Source organism: Labeo rohita, chromosome 19 (genome assembly GCF_022985175.1).
Source record: "Labeo rohita strain BAU-BD-2019 chromosome 19, IGBB_LRoh.1.0, whole genome shotgun sequence".
Taxonomy (NCBI): domain Eukaryota; kingdom Metazoa; phylum Chordata; class Actinopteri; order Cypriniformes; family Cyprinidae; genus Labeo; species Labeo rohita.
In genome coordinates, this window is record NC_066887.1 from 12,771,208 (window position 1) to 12,785,680 (window position 14,473).

The 14,473-nt window shown below is 38.3% G+C and overlaps 1 protein-coding gene across 4 annotated transcripts in view; it reads left to right on the plus strand.

Annotated features, from left to right (window-relative positions):
- Window positions 1–14,140, plus strand: part of runx1t1 (RUNX1 partner transcriptional co-repressor 1) — a 65,293-nt gene extending 51,153 nt beyond the window's left edge. For 2 of the 4 annotated variants that reach the window (XM_051136716.1, XM_051136719.1), the window contains exons 6-11: window positions 1,533–1,783; window positions 3,886–3,983; window positions 4,455–4,656; window positions 5,622–5,690; window positions 10,018–10,208; window positions 11,211–14,140. In XM_051136716.1, the coding sequence (XP_050992673.1) occupies window positions 1,533–1,783; window positions 3,886–3,983; window positions 4,455–4,656; window positions 5,622–5,690; window positions 10,018–10,208; window positions 11,211–11,489 (1,090 nt within the window). In that variant the 3' untranslated portion in view covers window positions 11,490–14,140. The remainder of the gene's footprint in view (window positions 1–1,532; window positions 1,784–3,885; window positions 3,984–4,454; window positions 4,657–5,621; window positions 5,691–10,017; window positions 10,209–11,210) is intronic. The other 2 variants (XM_051136717.1, XM_051136718.1) reach the window with 2 other exon arrangements.
- The last annotated feature ends 333 nt before the right edge of the window (window positions 14,141–14,473 follow it).

The window sequence follows — 14,473 nt, forward strand, 5'->3', positions numbered from 1 at the left end:
AAGTATTAATTTCTAGAATTTCTTTCCCAAAAAGCTTTTTATTACAGATAAATGCTGATCTTTGGATATTTCTTTTCATCAAAGAATTATGAAAAAATGTTCTCAGCAGTTTTAAATATTGATGATGATGATAATAATAATAATAATAATAATAAATGTTTCTTGAACAGCAAATCAGCATATTAAAATGATTTCTAAAGGATCATGTGGCACCAAAGACTGGAGTAATGATGCTAAAAATTTAGCTTTGATCACAGGAATAAATTACATTTTAAAATATATTCAAATAGAAAGCACTGTTAGTTAAAATTAAACATTAAATATTACTGTTTTTGCTGTATTTTGGATCAAATAAATGCAGGCTTGGTGAGCAGAAGAGACTTCTTTAAAAAACATTAAAAATCTTACTGTTCAAAAACTTTTAACTGGTAGTGTATATTTATGTAACTATTTATATTTTAATTAATTATTTTATTTAATATTTTCTACTGTAATTAGAATTAGTTTGTAATTGTATTTAGCAAATGCTACATGAAAACACAGTACACAATTTTAAATACATTTGAATTAAAGACAAGGACGCAATATTTTACAAAATAATATAACAAAAATAAAATTAGGTATAAAAATGAATTTTGCTAATATTCTCAATTCTCAACCTGTGTAATAAAATAAATAAATTGCAAAGTACATAAATTAAGAGGTCAAAAAAGACATGTTTTATGGACAGAATAAAGCAAGATGAGCACATGAAAATCACATACTATGCCTGAATCAGAGAGACAAGTTCATGAAGAACAGATTGAATTAGAATTGGTATTAAAATGTATGAGACTAGGGTAAAATAAAAGCAGCTGTGTTTTGGAGGTGTGGGTGGAGGAGAGAGGTGGCTTTGAGGAGCATATGGACGTTGATGGATGCGCATTAGCAGCTCATAAAAGCAGCTCATTAGGAAGTTCAGTCTCTTTCAGAGGTAACCGAGGGACAAGCGCCTCACAACACACACACGCGGCGACTCACACGAGTACCAGCATCTGCGAACACCTGGACCCGTGACACATGAAAGTGAAGGGCAGAGCAATGTGAAAGCCCCAGGGTTTAGGTGCGCTGAGTGAGTCCTGTAAGTGCACATCTCTTACGGTCCTCGTGTGCTCTGTCAAGACCTCCTTTTACTGACAACAAAGTGCTCGATGGAGGCATAGAAGCTGCTTTTCTACTTAGCACATTAGATGACAGACTCTTACTGCCTCAGGAGCAGTTTCACATTCTCCCTCGACCCACCGCGGAGGAAAGTACATTACATCAATGAACATGCTGTCCTCAGAAGACATCTCAGTGTCAGACAGTTTCTGTCTTGTTGGAGTGGTAAAACGCAAAAATGAAGGACTAGTGTGTCTACACTCACCCTGACATGCCTGGAAAGACAACCAGTTTTATCTATGTATCTATCTATCTATCTGTCTGTCTATTTATCTATTTATCTATCTATCTATCGTTCTATCACGCTTATGGATTCTTGTATTTCTTTCCAGAACCAAAGAGAACGGCTTTGAGCGGGAGCCGCTCCATCCCGAGCACCCCAACAAGAGGCCCTGCACTATCAGCCCTGGCCAGCGCTTCAGCCCCTCGAACGGGCTCTCCTACCAGCCCAACGGCCTGCCACATCCCACCCCACCTCCTCCACAGCACTACCGTCTGGACGACATGGCCATCGCACACCACTACAGAGATTCTTACCGTCACCCCAACCACCGCGAGCTCCGCGACCGCCCTCGGCCTCTGGGTAAGAGAGGGCAGATTACAGCAGCATCTGGGGACAGTCATTAATAAGAGCGTTACTGCGCTATGAAAGATTGTTAGAGTCTGAGACGTGCAATATAAGCCGCTTTCTCTACGGCTGCGGTCACCAATGCCTCCAGTCCTCAAACTTTGTGAGTAGCATATTCCATTTTGATGCAAGACCCTTATAAATTTTGAGGGTAAAAACAAGTTTCAAATAAAACAAGGCTCAAATTCAGTTCATAGTCTTTAATAGAGCCCAGAAATAGAGAAAGTCACATAAAAGTTTCTTAAAGGAAAAGGTACTTAAGTAAATAAATAATTTTAAGTAGTAATAAAATGTAAATTATATTAATAATAATTAAAAGTACTGATAATAACAAAAACAAATATAAAATATATATACATTTCCAGTCAAAAGTTTTTGAACAGTAAGATTTTGAATGTTTTTGAAAGTCTCTTCTGCTCACCAAGTCTGCATTTATTTGATCCAAAATACAACAAAAACAGTAAAATTTTGAAATATTTTTACTATTTCAAATAATATTCTATTTGATTATATTTTAAAATGTAATTTATTCCTGTGATTTTAAAAGTGATTTTTAGCATCATTACTACAGTCTTCTGTGCCACACGATCCTTCAGAAATCATTTTCATATTCAAGAAACATTTTTTTATTATTATTAATATCAATATTTAAAACAATTGAGTACAACTGAGTTTTTCAGGATTCTTTGATGAATGATCCAAAGATCAGCATTTATTTGAAAATTTATTTGAAAGCTTTTGTAACATTATACAGTATACCATTCAAAAGCTTGGAGTCAGTATAATTTTTTATTTATTTTTTGGGGGAAAGAAATTCTAGAAATTAATACTTTTATTTAGCTAGGATGCTTTAAATTGATCAAAAATGATGATAAAGACATTTTTAATGTTACAAAAGATTTCAGATAAATACTGTTCTTTTAAACTTCATCAAATAAACCTGAAAAAATTCTACTCAGCTGTTTTCAACATAATAATAATAATACATGTTTTTTGAGCAGCAAATCAGAATATTAGAATGATTTCTGAAGGATCATGTGACTGAAGTAATGATGCTAAGAATTCAGCTTTGAAATCACAGGGATAAATTACAAATTCAAACAGAAAACAGTTATTTTAAATAGCAAAAATATTTCAAAATTGTACTATTTTTGCTGTGCTTTGGTCAAATAAATGCAGGCTTGGTGAGCAGAAGAGACTTCTTTAAAAACATTAAAAATCTTACTGTTCAAAAACTTTTGACTGTAAAACTTTAAAGGGATGATTCATTAATTAGTCATTAATTACTCACCCTCAAGTCGTTCCAAACCTGTAAGACCTTCGTTCATCTTTGGAACACAAATTAAAAGACTTTTGATGAAATCTGACATCCAAGGTGATGGAAATTGTTGAATAAAGTTGTTTTTGTTTTCTTTGCGCACAAAATATATTTGTGTAGCTTCATAAAATTAGAGTTGAACCACTGTCACATGGACTATTTTAACAATGTCCTTACTACCTGTCTGGGCCTTGAACATATCAGTTGCGTTGCTGTCTATGCAGGGTCAGAAAGCTCTTGGATTTCATCTAAAATATCTTAATTTGTGTTCTGAAGATGAATGAAGGTCCTCAAAAGTCCACCGCATGCCACTCAGACTCTTAGAAGTTAAACCAAACAAGACTTCGTTGGATCAGGAACATAAACTCCTTTAAAAATGATTTGAGGTTTACATAAAACCAACTCTCCATATCGGGTTTAAATGTGCTAAAAATACTCAAGCGCGTTAGCCAGTGATATATGCACGAGATATGCATAAGCCTGGCAGCTCTGGTGCGGCGTGGAGAGAGCGAGAGAGAGCGTGCCCGCAGGCTGCTCGGGAGAACGGAGTGAGGGATGAGAGCATGTGAGGAATGAAGAGTGTGTGAGCGATGGAGGATGTCAAGAAGTGGGTGAGCTATGGCTGTGAAACAGACGGGCACGACATGCCGCTGAGGGCAAGCAAGAGAAATGGAAAACCGAGGCCCAAATAGTAACACGTTTAACACTCGCTCTCTCTCTTTCTCTCGTTCTGTGTCAGGGATGCACGGCAGCACGCGCCAGGAGGAAGTCATAGATCACAGACTCACAGACAGAGAATGGGCAGAAGAGTGGAAGCACCTTGACCATGTAAGAAAAGTAATAACATTTTTTATTACTATCCAAAGTGTATGTGTGTGAGAGAGAGAGAGAATATCACAAGAAGTGTGTTTGCTGGTACGTTTCTGTGTTTGCATGTGTTTTTTTATTTATTGTTCTTCTAGACAGCAGATTTTAGCTTTAAGTCTACTGTTTATCAGATTTTTGTTCCAAGACATCACAAAGATTTTAATATGGATGCAAACATCTCTTTGTTAACAGTTTTTATCTTTAGTTTTAGGAGAAACATCAGTTGCTATTTAACTGGTCTCCCAAGCTTAAAAAGAGCAACCTCAAAGCATTAACTTTTTGTCAGTGGTTGGCATTCGCACTTTAGCGACTGTAAACATATAGAGGTGTGAGTCATCGTTCAATGCCAGCCTTTAACATCATGTTTTTATATCTAAATTGGTCATTTCTATTTAAAGCAGATGTTGTGTTGGTAACACTCTGCCTGTGTCTCCCCCGCAGCTCCTGAACTGCATTATGGATATGGTGGAGAAGACACGTCGCTCATTGACAGTGTTGCGGAGGTGCCAGGAGGCCGACCGGGAGGAGCTCAACTACTGGATCCGTCGTTACAGTGATGCTGAAGATCTTAAAAAGACCAGCAGCTCCAGCAGCAGTCAGTCCAGACAGCAGAGCCCCGCCAGCCAAGAAAGTAATGCTTTAGGTAACACATATTCAGCACAAGAGAGTGTCTACATCAACTGAAAAGCCTCATGTTCTATTTTGTGCATATACACTACCAGTCAAAAGTTTTTGGACAGTAAGATTTTTCATGTTTTTAAAGAAGTCTCTTCTGCTCACCAAGCCTGCATTTATTTGGTCCAAAGTACAGCAAAAACAGTCAAATTTTGAAATATTTTACTATTTCAATCAATTTATTCCTGTGATTTTAAAGCTTAATTTTTTAGCATCATTACTCCAGTCACATGATCTTTAGGAAATCATTCTAATATTCTGATTTGCTGCCCAAAAACATAGTTTATTATTATGTTAAAAAAAACAGCTGAGTAGAATTTTATTCAGTTTTCTTTGATAAATAGAACATTCAGAAGAACAGCATTTATCTGAAATAGAAGTCATTTGTAACATTATAAATGTCTTTTTCATTACTTTTGATTAATTTAAAGCATCCTTGCTAAATAACACTGAATTTCTAGAATTTTTTTTCCAAAAAAAATTATACCAACTTCAAGCCTTTAAATGATATAGTGTATAATGTTACAGAAGCTTTTTATTTCAGATAAATGCTGATCTTTGGATCTTTCTTTTCATCAAAATATACTGTTTTAAATATTGTTAATAATAAAAAATGTTTCTTAAATAGCAAATCAGCATATTAGAATGATTTCTGAAGGATCATTTGACAATGAAGATTTTTAAAAATATTCAAATAGAAAATGTTTATTTTAAATACTAATAATATTTCACAATATTACTGCTTTTGCTGTATTTTGGATCAAATAAATGCAGGCTTACTGTTCAAAAACTTTTGACTGGTAGTGTATTTGTGTATAAACTTGATTTGTCTGATTTAAAAAAGAATGGATTTGCATTCAATTGTATTTTGACTGTTCGTATCCAGTATTGAGTTTATTATAAATAAACTGTCCTTTCTTCTCTCTCTTCCAGACATCCATAGGGAGCTCCTTCACAGGCCAGTGTCTGGATACGTACCTGAAGAAATCTGGAAGAAAGCCGGTTAGCATGCCGTCTTTTGCATTTTTTTAAAACATGCACACACACTCATGAGCACAGGTGGAAAATCAAAGCTAAATTATTCAGACACAGCTCTTTCAAAGCCTGTCTATGATTTAAAAGCTCTCTGAAATTCAATCAGTCAGTCAGGTAGTTATTTGTATGCAGAATTGCAGAGTCAGGTGGGAACCTGGCTGGTGTAACACTAAACTCTGGTGTGATCTCAAAAGATCACGACTGTTGTTGTGAAAAATCGGGAAAAAATTAAAATTAAATGCAGAAGAAATGCTGAACATATAATGGCATTGTAACACCAAGCAAAAAAAGAAATGCACAGAATGCTTGCGGAACAAATATTAGTGTCTTAGTAAAAAAAAAAAAGATTATATATTTCAAAAATGTAATTTCTGTAATGCTTTTAAAGCTACTAGAATTGTTTTCTTTTCATGCATATTTGTGATAAATGACAGTGGAAGTAGATAAAAAATGTTTTGTTGAAATATGAAGATTTTGAAGATAAAAATGAGAATCTTTTGAAGCAGATATTATACTTTGAAGATTTAGTCATCATGCATTTAATTTACAGCATTATTTGAAGCCAACATTATGAAAAATCTGTAGACGCTGATAAAACACTTGGAAGATTTAGTGGGTTTTGAAAAGTCTGTTTTTGTGTAATTTTGTTTGACTCCGGTAATGTTCCCTGAGTCGTGTGTTGGGCAGTTCGGTGATTGGCTTCACTGGAAGCACCTCTACACATTCCAACAGTGATGTCAGATCATAAAGCTCTTTTATTGCTCTGGCTGAACAGGACACATAAGTGCTCCCAGCCTTTACAGCACTTCAGCACTCCTGCCATTAGCTGTGCAACAGGCTCTCAGCTCTCCACGGCACTCTGTTTTATCACAGCAGAGGAGCTGGTTAAAAGACGGATAAAGATATTAAAAGGCTTTGTTTAAAGAGCAGCTGATCTGTGTGAAATATGACAAGTGATGGATTCTGTAATAGCAGATTGTTTACCTTGGCCTCAGCACGGTAATACGCGACAGACGCATCTGCTAAAGCAGTTTGTCTTCGCTGTGTGGTCTTACCAAATGCTTTGTAAAAGCAAACAAACCTTTCCATGAAAGTGACTTTACAAAAGACAGCGCTCATACATTGCCTTCGCATCATAACAGCGGTGGTGACACCCTAAACAAATCACCACAGATTGAAATTCCATCTGAATAGTCAAAATACAAATCCAGTAAAACATATCAGGGAACGTGGTGCATTTTCCGTGACCTCAGCTCATCAAGAAGACGACTTTGTGCACCAAACCACCATGGTTTCACAATTCGGTCCAGTCTTGATGAAACTGTCCCTGGCTCTATAATCCTTCATATTTAAGACTGGGGAGGAGGGTCTGCGTGACCGCAGCCATCCGTTTCTTCAGAGCAACAGACTGCCATGACAGTTTAGTCTATTAAAGCTCCTCAAGAACAGCATGCCTTTTTCAAAACCATTGTACGCCTCTAGTGATGGTTGCACAACGCAAGCTAAAAGTGTTTAAGAGTCAGAACTGCCTTAAGCGGTCTTCACAAGTTGCCACAGTGTAATAAGGGGTGAATGTCCTTTTTTTTTTTAGAAAGATTGTGTACAGTAAGTGATGAATATTCAAGCCTTTTCTCGCACAGTGCCATATCCTGATCTGCATGGGCCTTTGGGGGCGCAATTGAAATGCATAATTTAAATATAAATTGCCCGATTTGCATATGCAATTAGTCAGGCTGCAGCCTTGAACAATGAAAACAAACAAACACAAAAAAAAAGCCTAGTCTGCTCTTGAGATGAGTTTTCCAGCCAGAAGTATTTACGGATAATGGGATAACAATGTAAAAGTACTGATAAAGTACGAGTTCAAGGAAATTACATTTATACTTCAGAGGGAAAAAAATATCAAGGATTACCTGTAATCTGCCTTGTGCACTACAGTCAAGTCTTTGGTTTGAGGCAAAACAAAAGCACTTTTTCTTGTTTGTTTGTGTTCGGCAAACACAGAGAGTCATCTGAGCCCATTCAAATAGAAATTGATGTTTCTAATTAATCCCCAGATTAATCTCTCAGCTGCTTTTGAACAAAACAAGCCAATAGGATCAGTTAAACAACATAAAAATAGTTTTCCAAATGCACAATAATTAGCTGTTGAGTTACTCTGAATGAATTAAAATGACAGATACTATTGTTAGGCGATTGTGTGTGTGTGTGTACATATAGAGAAAGAGAGATTCTTAAAGGTTTTTAGCGTTGCTCTTTCAGTTGATTAAAATATGTGGTTTTTTTGTTGGTTTGTTTGTTTGTTTTGTTTTTTGTAGGCTTGCCATTAGGGCTGGGCAATATGGTGAAAAATTTAAACCAATTTTTCCAAAACGCTTGACCGATTCTCAATATTTTTTGACACTTTTTAACTAGTTAACTTGATAATGTATCCACAACATGATTGAAGTAACTTTTCTTTATTAATCCTCTAGTTAAAGACAATTCTATTCCAAGTGCACCACACATGACGTTAAACAAATTACTTGTTAAATATCTTTGCCATGGTGCAAACATGAAATATAGGACATACAGTAGTATGTTCTTCACAGGTTTTTTTTTCGATTACACAGCTTTTCCATTGTTTTATTCTATGTAAACATGGCGTTTGACTGTTGCACTCATGTCTTTTGCAACATCGTACGCATGAGACAGCATTCTAAAAATGCAGCGCTCAAGTTAAAAGGAGTCCGACTTCCATCTTCTTGCATGTTTTTCCTATTCCACTGCCCATGTTGCATCTTTGTCAACACAAAAGTGCATTCTGTGTGAATGGTGCTGTCACACGTGAGTGGTTAATCACATGTGCCAACATGCAATTACATCGATATCATTGGCATATTGTCAGACTGTCTAATTCTAACGTCTGGTAATATTTCTATTCAAAAACATGATTCTTTGATATCTAAAAAATAAAAGCAAAACATTAAATTCGAATTAGTCAATAAAATCTTAAAAATTGCCCTGCATATTAGGACTGGGTTTTGACACAAATTTCATTCGATTTTGATTCACAACCTGGTGATTCAATTTCTGATTTGTTTCAATATTGATTACTTTTGGATATATATCAGGTAGAGTACATTCAAAATTTTCTCAAGGAAAAAAAATCTCTTAAGTATACATGAGAGTCACTTGGTACTACATTATTATAATATTGAAGGTTAAAATTAACTGATTTGTATACAAACACTTAAATTACACTTAAGTTTTTATGATAATAAAGTTACAATTACATAATTATACATCTACTCCCATTCGTTTTTTGAAATTTAAACATTTAAATGGTGGCTGTCAGTGAAGAATAGTAAAAATTATTATGAATAAGTTACATGTTGCATATATTTAGCAAAATGCTCTCTATAGTTCATTTTTCTGACTGACTAACAAGGTTATGGTTTCCAAATATGTATTTTTCCAAGGTAAATGTGACGTTACTTGACATATTGTTTACAAGCTCTTATACTGACGTCTTTGCACAGCTGAAACACTGATTGAGCGATTACATGAGAGAGGATACAGATTTATGTTGTACTCCTTCTTTTAACATACATTCGGATGTTCATTCATGTTTATTTTGTGCTGAAATTGGTATTTTGAAGCAAAGGAGACCATCAGTTCACTTCTCTTGAACTGAGGCGCTACAGCGATCTTTCACTCTACATTAAACAGTGCTAAAATGGCATTTATTGTTTGAATGTTGTAATAAAATGGACAGAATTAGAAATCTGGGACCTTGTTTCATATCAAAAGTAACAAAGCACAAAGCTTATTGCGATTTATTGAATGGGAGATGCGCAAGAATGCTGTTTATTAACTAAATACAGGCTAGACTAATTGATTCGTAGAATTTAAGAATCAATATTGTATCGTAATAATGAGAAACGCTGAAAATTGAGAAATCACTATTTTATACCCAGACCTAATGTATATATACATCTTTGGCTGTTGTTGTGAGATATCAAGTTCTTGTGTGGTTGTTACCTTAATGAGCTATTTCTATCTGGTCTAACCTTACAATTTACTAGTAACAGTGTAGACAGTTAATAAATATTAAATAATATTTTAGACTTCAATAAAACAAGTTAATTTAGATGTTGTTTACAGTGTACAGCAGAAAGTTGTCACATTTTTATCTAGTTAGCAGAGCTGCAGATCATTTGTTATGTTAACATCAGTTATTCTCTCTGAACCATTTGCTAGATTTCTGTTGCTGTGCCCTGGACACTTAATAGCACTGTGCTCTTTCTTTCAGAAGAGGCTGTGAATGAGGTGAAGAGGCAGGCCATGTCTGAGTTGCAGAAAGCTGTGTCAGAGGCCGAGCGCAAGGCCCATGAGATGATCAGCACTGAGCGAGCCAAGATGGAGCGCACGGTGGCCGAGGCCAAGAGGCAAGCGGCAGAGGACGCGCTGTCAGTCATCAACCAGCAGGAGGACTCTAGTGAGGTAACAGCTTGTACGCCTACCACACATTGTTATTATATTAGCGAACAGCTGCAGCATTCACGTACCGCACAATGATTCATTGGGATGTTAATATATTCCATAATTGATTATATTTTGCATTATCTTGGGAATTTTCTTTGATTTTATGTAATGTGTACATGCCTGATTTACTTGGCTGGGCTGTTTTAAGTTTCATGGCTTACGGTCGATCTCCTTAGTATGAAAATCTTTATGGAGATCATATGAAAAGCACAGGGGGAAGAGAAAGTGTGTCCCAGATAATTCCTCATGCAGCCCGGTGTCATGCAGAGCCGAGGAATATAACATTGCATTTATCACCTCAGGCAGAGCGCCGCTTTTCCTCCTCTAAATGAAACATGTGGACAGTTAAGGTGGTACTGATTTGGATGAGGGAAATTGGGAAGGGAGCGTCGAGTGTCAGCGCACAGCGGGGGTACGGCTCGTTTAATCAGTTAGCAGAGAAAGGCGGCACGCATCTGAGTTTAATTGCACGAGCCATGTTTATGCACGTCCCCCCGGAGGATTGCGTCGGTAGCCGTTTATAACTCCGGCTTCTTGTCTCTGGGACGCATTCGAGACTTTGTGATAATTGCTCTTATTTGGCCCGGAGACAAACACAAAGAGGCCACAGTGGTAACCTGAGTTTCTGTGTGATCTTCGAGCGTTTTGTAGTTAACCTGTTACAAATGTGTCCTCACGTAGCGCCATGTGGAACTGGGTAAAACGACCGCGTTTTTCCCCAGCTAGCTCATTATTTCCGTGTTTTCAAAGCAGGGAGATCCAAAGAAAAGTTCTCTATTTAGACTTCAGCTCAAATGGGAAATGTTTGCCGCTAATGAGCCGAGACTTTCGCTCGTTTTTTTTCTCAAAGGTCCATGCATCTATTATTTCCTAATTGGGATAATACCCGTGGAAAGAAGTGCAAGTTTTTTTGAATGTATCACAGTTTAAACCTCCTCCTCCCCCCTCTTTCCCGTGCAGAGCTGCTGGAATTGCGGGCGCAAGGCAAGCGAGACTTGCAGCGGCTGCAACACGGCGCGTTACTGCGGCTCCTTCTGCCAACACAAGGACTGGGAAAAGCACCACCACGTATGCGGCCAGACTCTCCAGGCTCAGCAGCAGGGCGAGACCCCCGCCACCGTCAGCTCTTCGGCCACCCCCAGCAGCGGAGCCGGCAGCCCTGCGGACACGCCGTCCGCCGCCACTCCTCGCTCGGCCACGCCCGGCACGCCCTCCGCCATAGAGACCACGCCACGCTAGAGCCCGAGCGGCCCGTTTCTGACTCACCTGCCTCACTCGCTCCAAAATGCTAAATCTAGCGCACTAACAAAGAGAGAAGACTGTACCGTGGAGGTCCATTTCGGGTCATATTGACTTGCCATGATAGAGAACACAAAGATATTCTTTGTTTGAAATTCTCATTGTTACTACAGCTATTATCGATTACTGTTGATAATGTCGTTTATTGTTGTTGTGGCTCTCTTACGTTCTTGTAAATAAGAAGACAAATGGAGTAGACAGCCGGGACCTCTCAACGAGTATATTTGACCTCCCCTTCGTTCCGTTTTTTTTCGCTCCGAAGCTCTTTATCCAGTAGCTGGGATATGAAACTATTTGACCTCATTAAAAGACACTTTAAATGACAAAAACCAAGGAAATACTTCATAGCTGATGTAAGCAAAGACTATACCAAGACAAAAAGACAGCGTTCCTTGTAAAGAAGTCAACAAGACGTTGACGAGAAAAAACATGCTACGAAGGGCATCTGTGGCGGTGGAGTAGACGGCGGACGGGCGCGCTGAACTCTGCAGATGTGCAGCAGATTGTGAAGGAACGCAGATGTTCGTCCCTCTTCTGCAAGATAATATCCAGGTCAATGGTCTGAGAAATAAAAAGCTGTTTCGCCGAGGAATGTAGGGCCGAGGAGGGCCCGTGCTGGATGTTGAGTACCGCACGGCGTAATGAAGGATGCGCTCTGAGCCCTGATCCCAAATGCACTCCATCAGCTCCCTAAACAGGAAGTGAAGTCATCGGCCCACCAGAGCAGGACTGTCAGAACCTCACTGTGACAGCCGCTGGGAAACAAAGGGCTGAGAAATTACCCATAAATCACTGGCCTAGAGCCCTCACTGGCCAACCCCGCCTCGTTCTGCTTCTTTTCGCCCTTCTAGATCTCATTGTGTTAAACACTTGTGTCCTGTGCCGTCTCCAATGGTTATTTATTGTACATGTGCTGGACAATTGTGACGACGCATTACAACTTTTTAGTCTTTCTAGGTGCAAAAAGGAAGAACATATTTTCTCGTTTTCTCGCTCTCTTCTCTCTCGCAAGCTGCTTTTCTATTCGTACGTGTTCGTGCTAGTCCCCTCGTAGTTCTCTAAGAAGAAAAAACACTTTTCCCATTGTCCTCGAAAGACGCTATCTCTCAGAGCTGCTACTTCAGTCTCATCCAGATGTTTTTTCTGAGAACTAGCATGTTACATGGAATGCTAACATAAATGTTTTTGTACATGGGACGTACATAAATGTATTTGCACTGTCACGGTTTTTCTCGGCATGCTTCTTTTGGCTTTTTTTTTCCATAGGGAGCTTCGTTACATATCTGTGATTTTCTTTTCTTGTTAAAAAACGGAGAAAAATGGATGAAAAAAAGAGAAAAAGAAAATGGAAAAAAAAGAAAACAGAAGTATCACGATCTGCTTTTGTTAACATTTTTTTCTAAACATTTTGCTTTGAATAGTTAAGGACAGTGCATGCATATGCATACTGAACGCTATGGTATATGTTGTTTTTGTTTTCTACAAAAAAAGACAAAAAATGTACAAAAAAGACACTAACTTTCCAAATGCAGAGGTGAAAAACAGACAGCTTTAACACTGCAGAGCACCAGGATACACAGTATTACAAAAGAATTAACATGGAAGACAGCCAAAGACAGACATGAAGGACCAAAACCTGATTTTATCCAAGATTTAAACATTACAAAAGAGACTCACTCCAATGCATTCTTGTTTTCTCGACGTGTTTATCAGGGGAAGCCACATTGAGCAATGTTTCCATTCGAAAACCTTTAACTCTCCCCTGTCCAGAGCCAAGACCAGCCCGTAGGGAGGAGGAGCCACTCAAAAAACCATGTAGCAGGAAAGAGGGTTTCACGTGTGGATGATTGAGCAATAACTGAAAAGGTGGATCCCCTATGTAGATCCTGCAGGGGCGAGGTTTCACAACCGTTTCACTGTCGTCGCTTTTCTTTCCGCATCATTCCTCGAAACGGATTCGTCACGAGAACGCCGACCGGCCCGATCAAACCGAAGCTCTTCTCGTTCATAAACGGCGCATAACCAAACCTTCAAGTGTTTCAGCTCAAGATAAAAAGCCATGTGAGAATCTAAAACGAAACAACCTCGTCAATGGCTTAAGAGGAAGAGGGGTCTAAACAGGCACTTAACTGCACAGCTCACGTCCCCCAAACAATGGTGCTAAACGCTGTGCATTTGACCTTCTAGGAGGAGTGGCTCTGGATGCACTCCCGGCATGCTACGGTTAAATAATCCAAAAAAACAAGGTGTAAGACACCTGTCCGCATCTCCAGAGAATCTGCCAGCTAAGCTGTCTTGAAACACTAGTGTACTATTTTTGAATATAGTTAGCGTAGTTCGATCAGGGTGACCTGAATAAAACAAGCGCGGACGAAGCGTTAAGTAACTCCTCCTTCTCCTTCCCAATCTAGTACGTCTGTTTTGCTACAACCTTTTTTCCTCGGTGGCAAAAAGTCTCACTCTACCTCTGACAGCACGTTAGGAGCACCAGTCGCTGAGCGGACACTGGTCTAGTCAAACCAAATGGGCACATGAGAACAGGACTTAAACCCAAAGTTAAAAGCTCATATAGCTGCAAACCATATCACTACTTGGTAACAATGCAGACCTCATGAGAAAAAAAAAAAAAAAAAGATGAATAGAATACGTAAAATATAAAAAACAAAAAAAAATTGTTATGTTCATTTTAAGTTTGTCATGCGTACAAGTCGCTTTGAGTCAACTCAGAGTTAAAAAATAAAGGATTTCAGAGTGTTGACTCCATTTGATATACACTATAATTCAATACATGGTCAAAGATGAGAAATGTGATATATTCCTATTGCCCTCCTCTTCTCCTGCACCCCCTTTCCCCCCATTTCTGTCTTCTGTTGTGAGACACGCTTGGCCGCTCGTCAATGTCGTTTAGGTTCGTGTTTATGGGG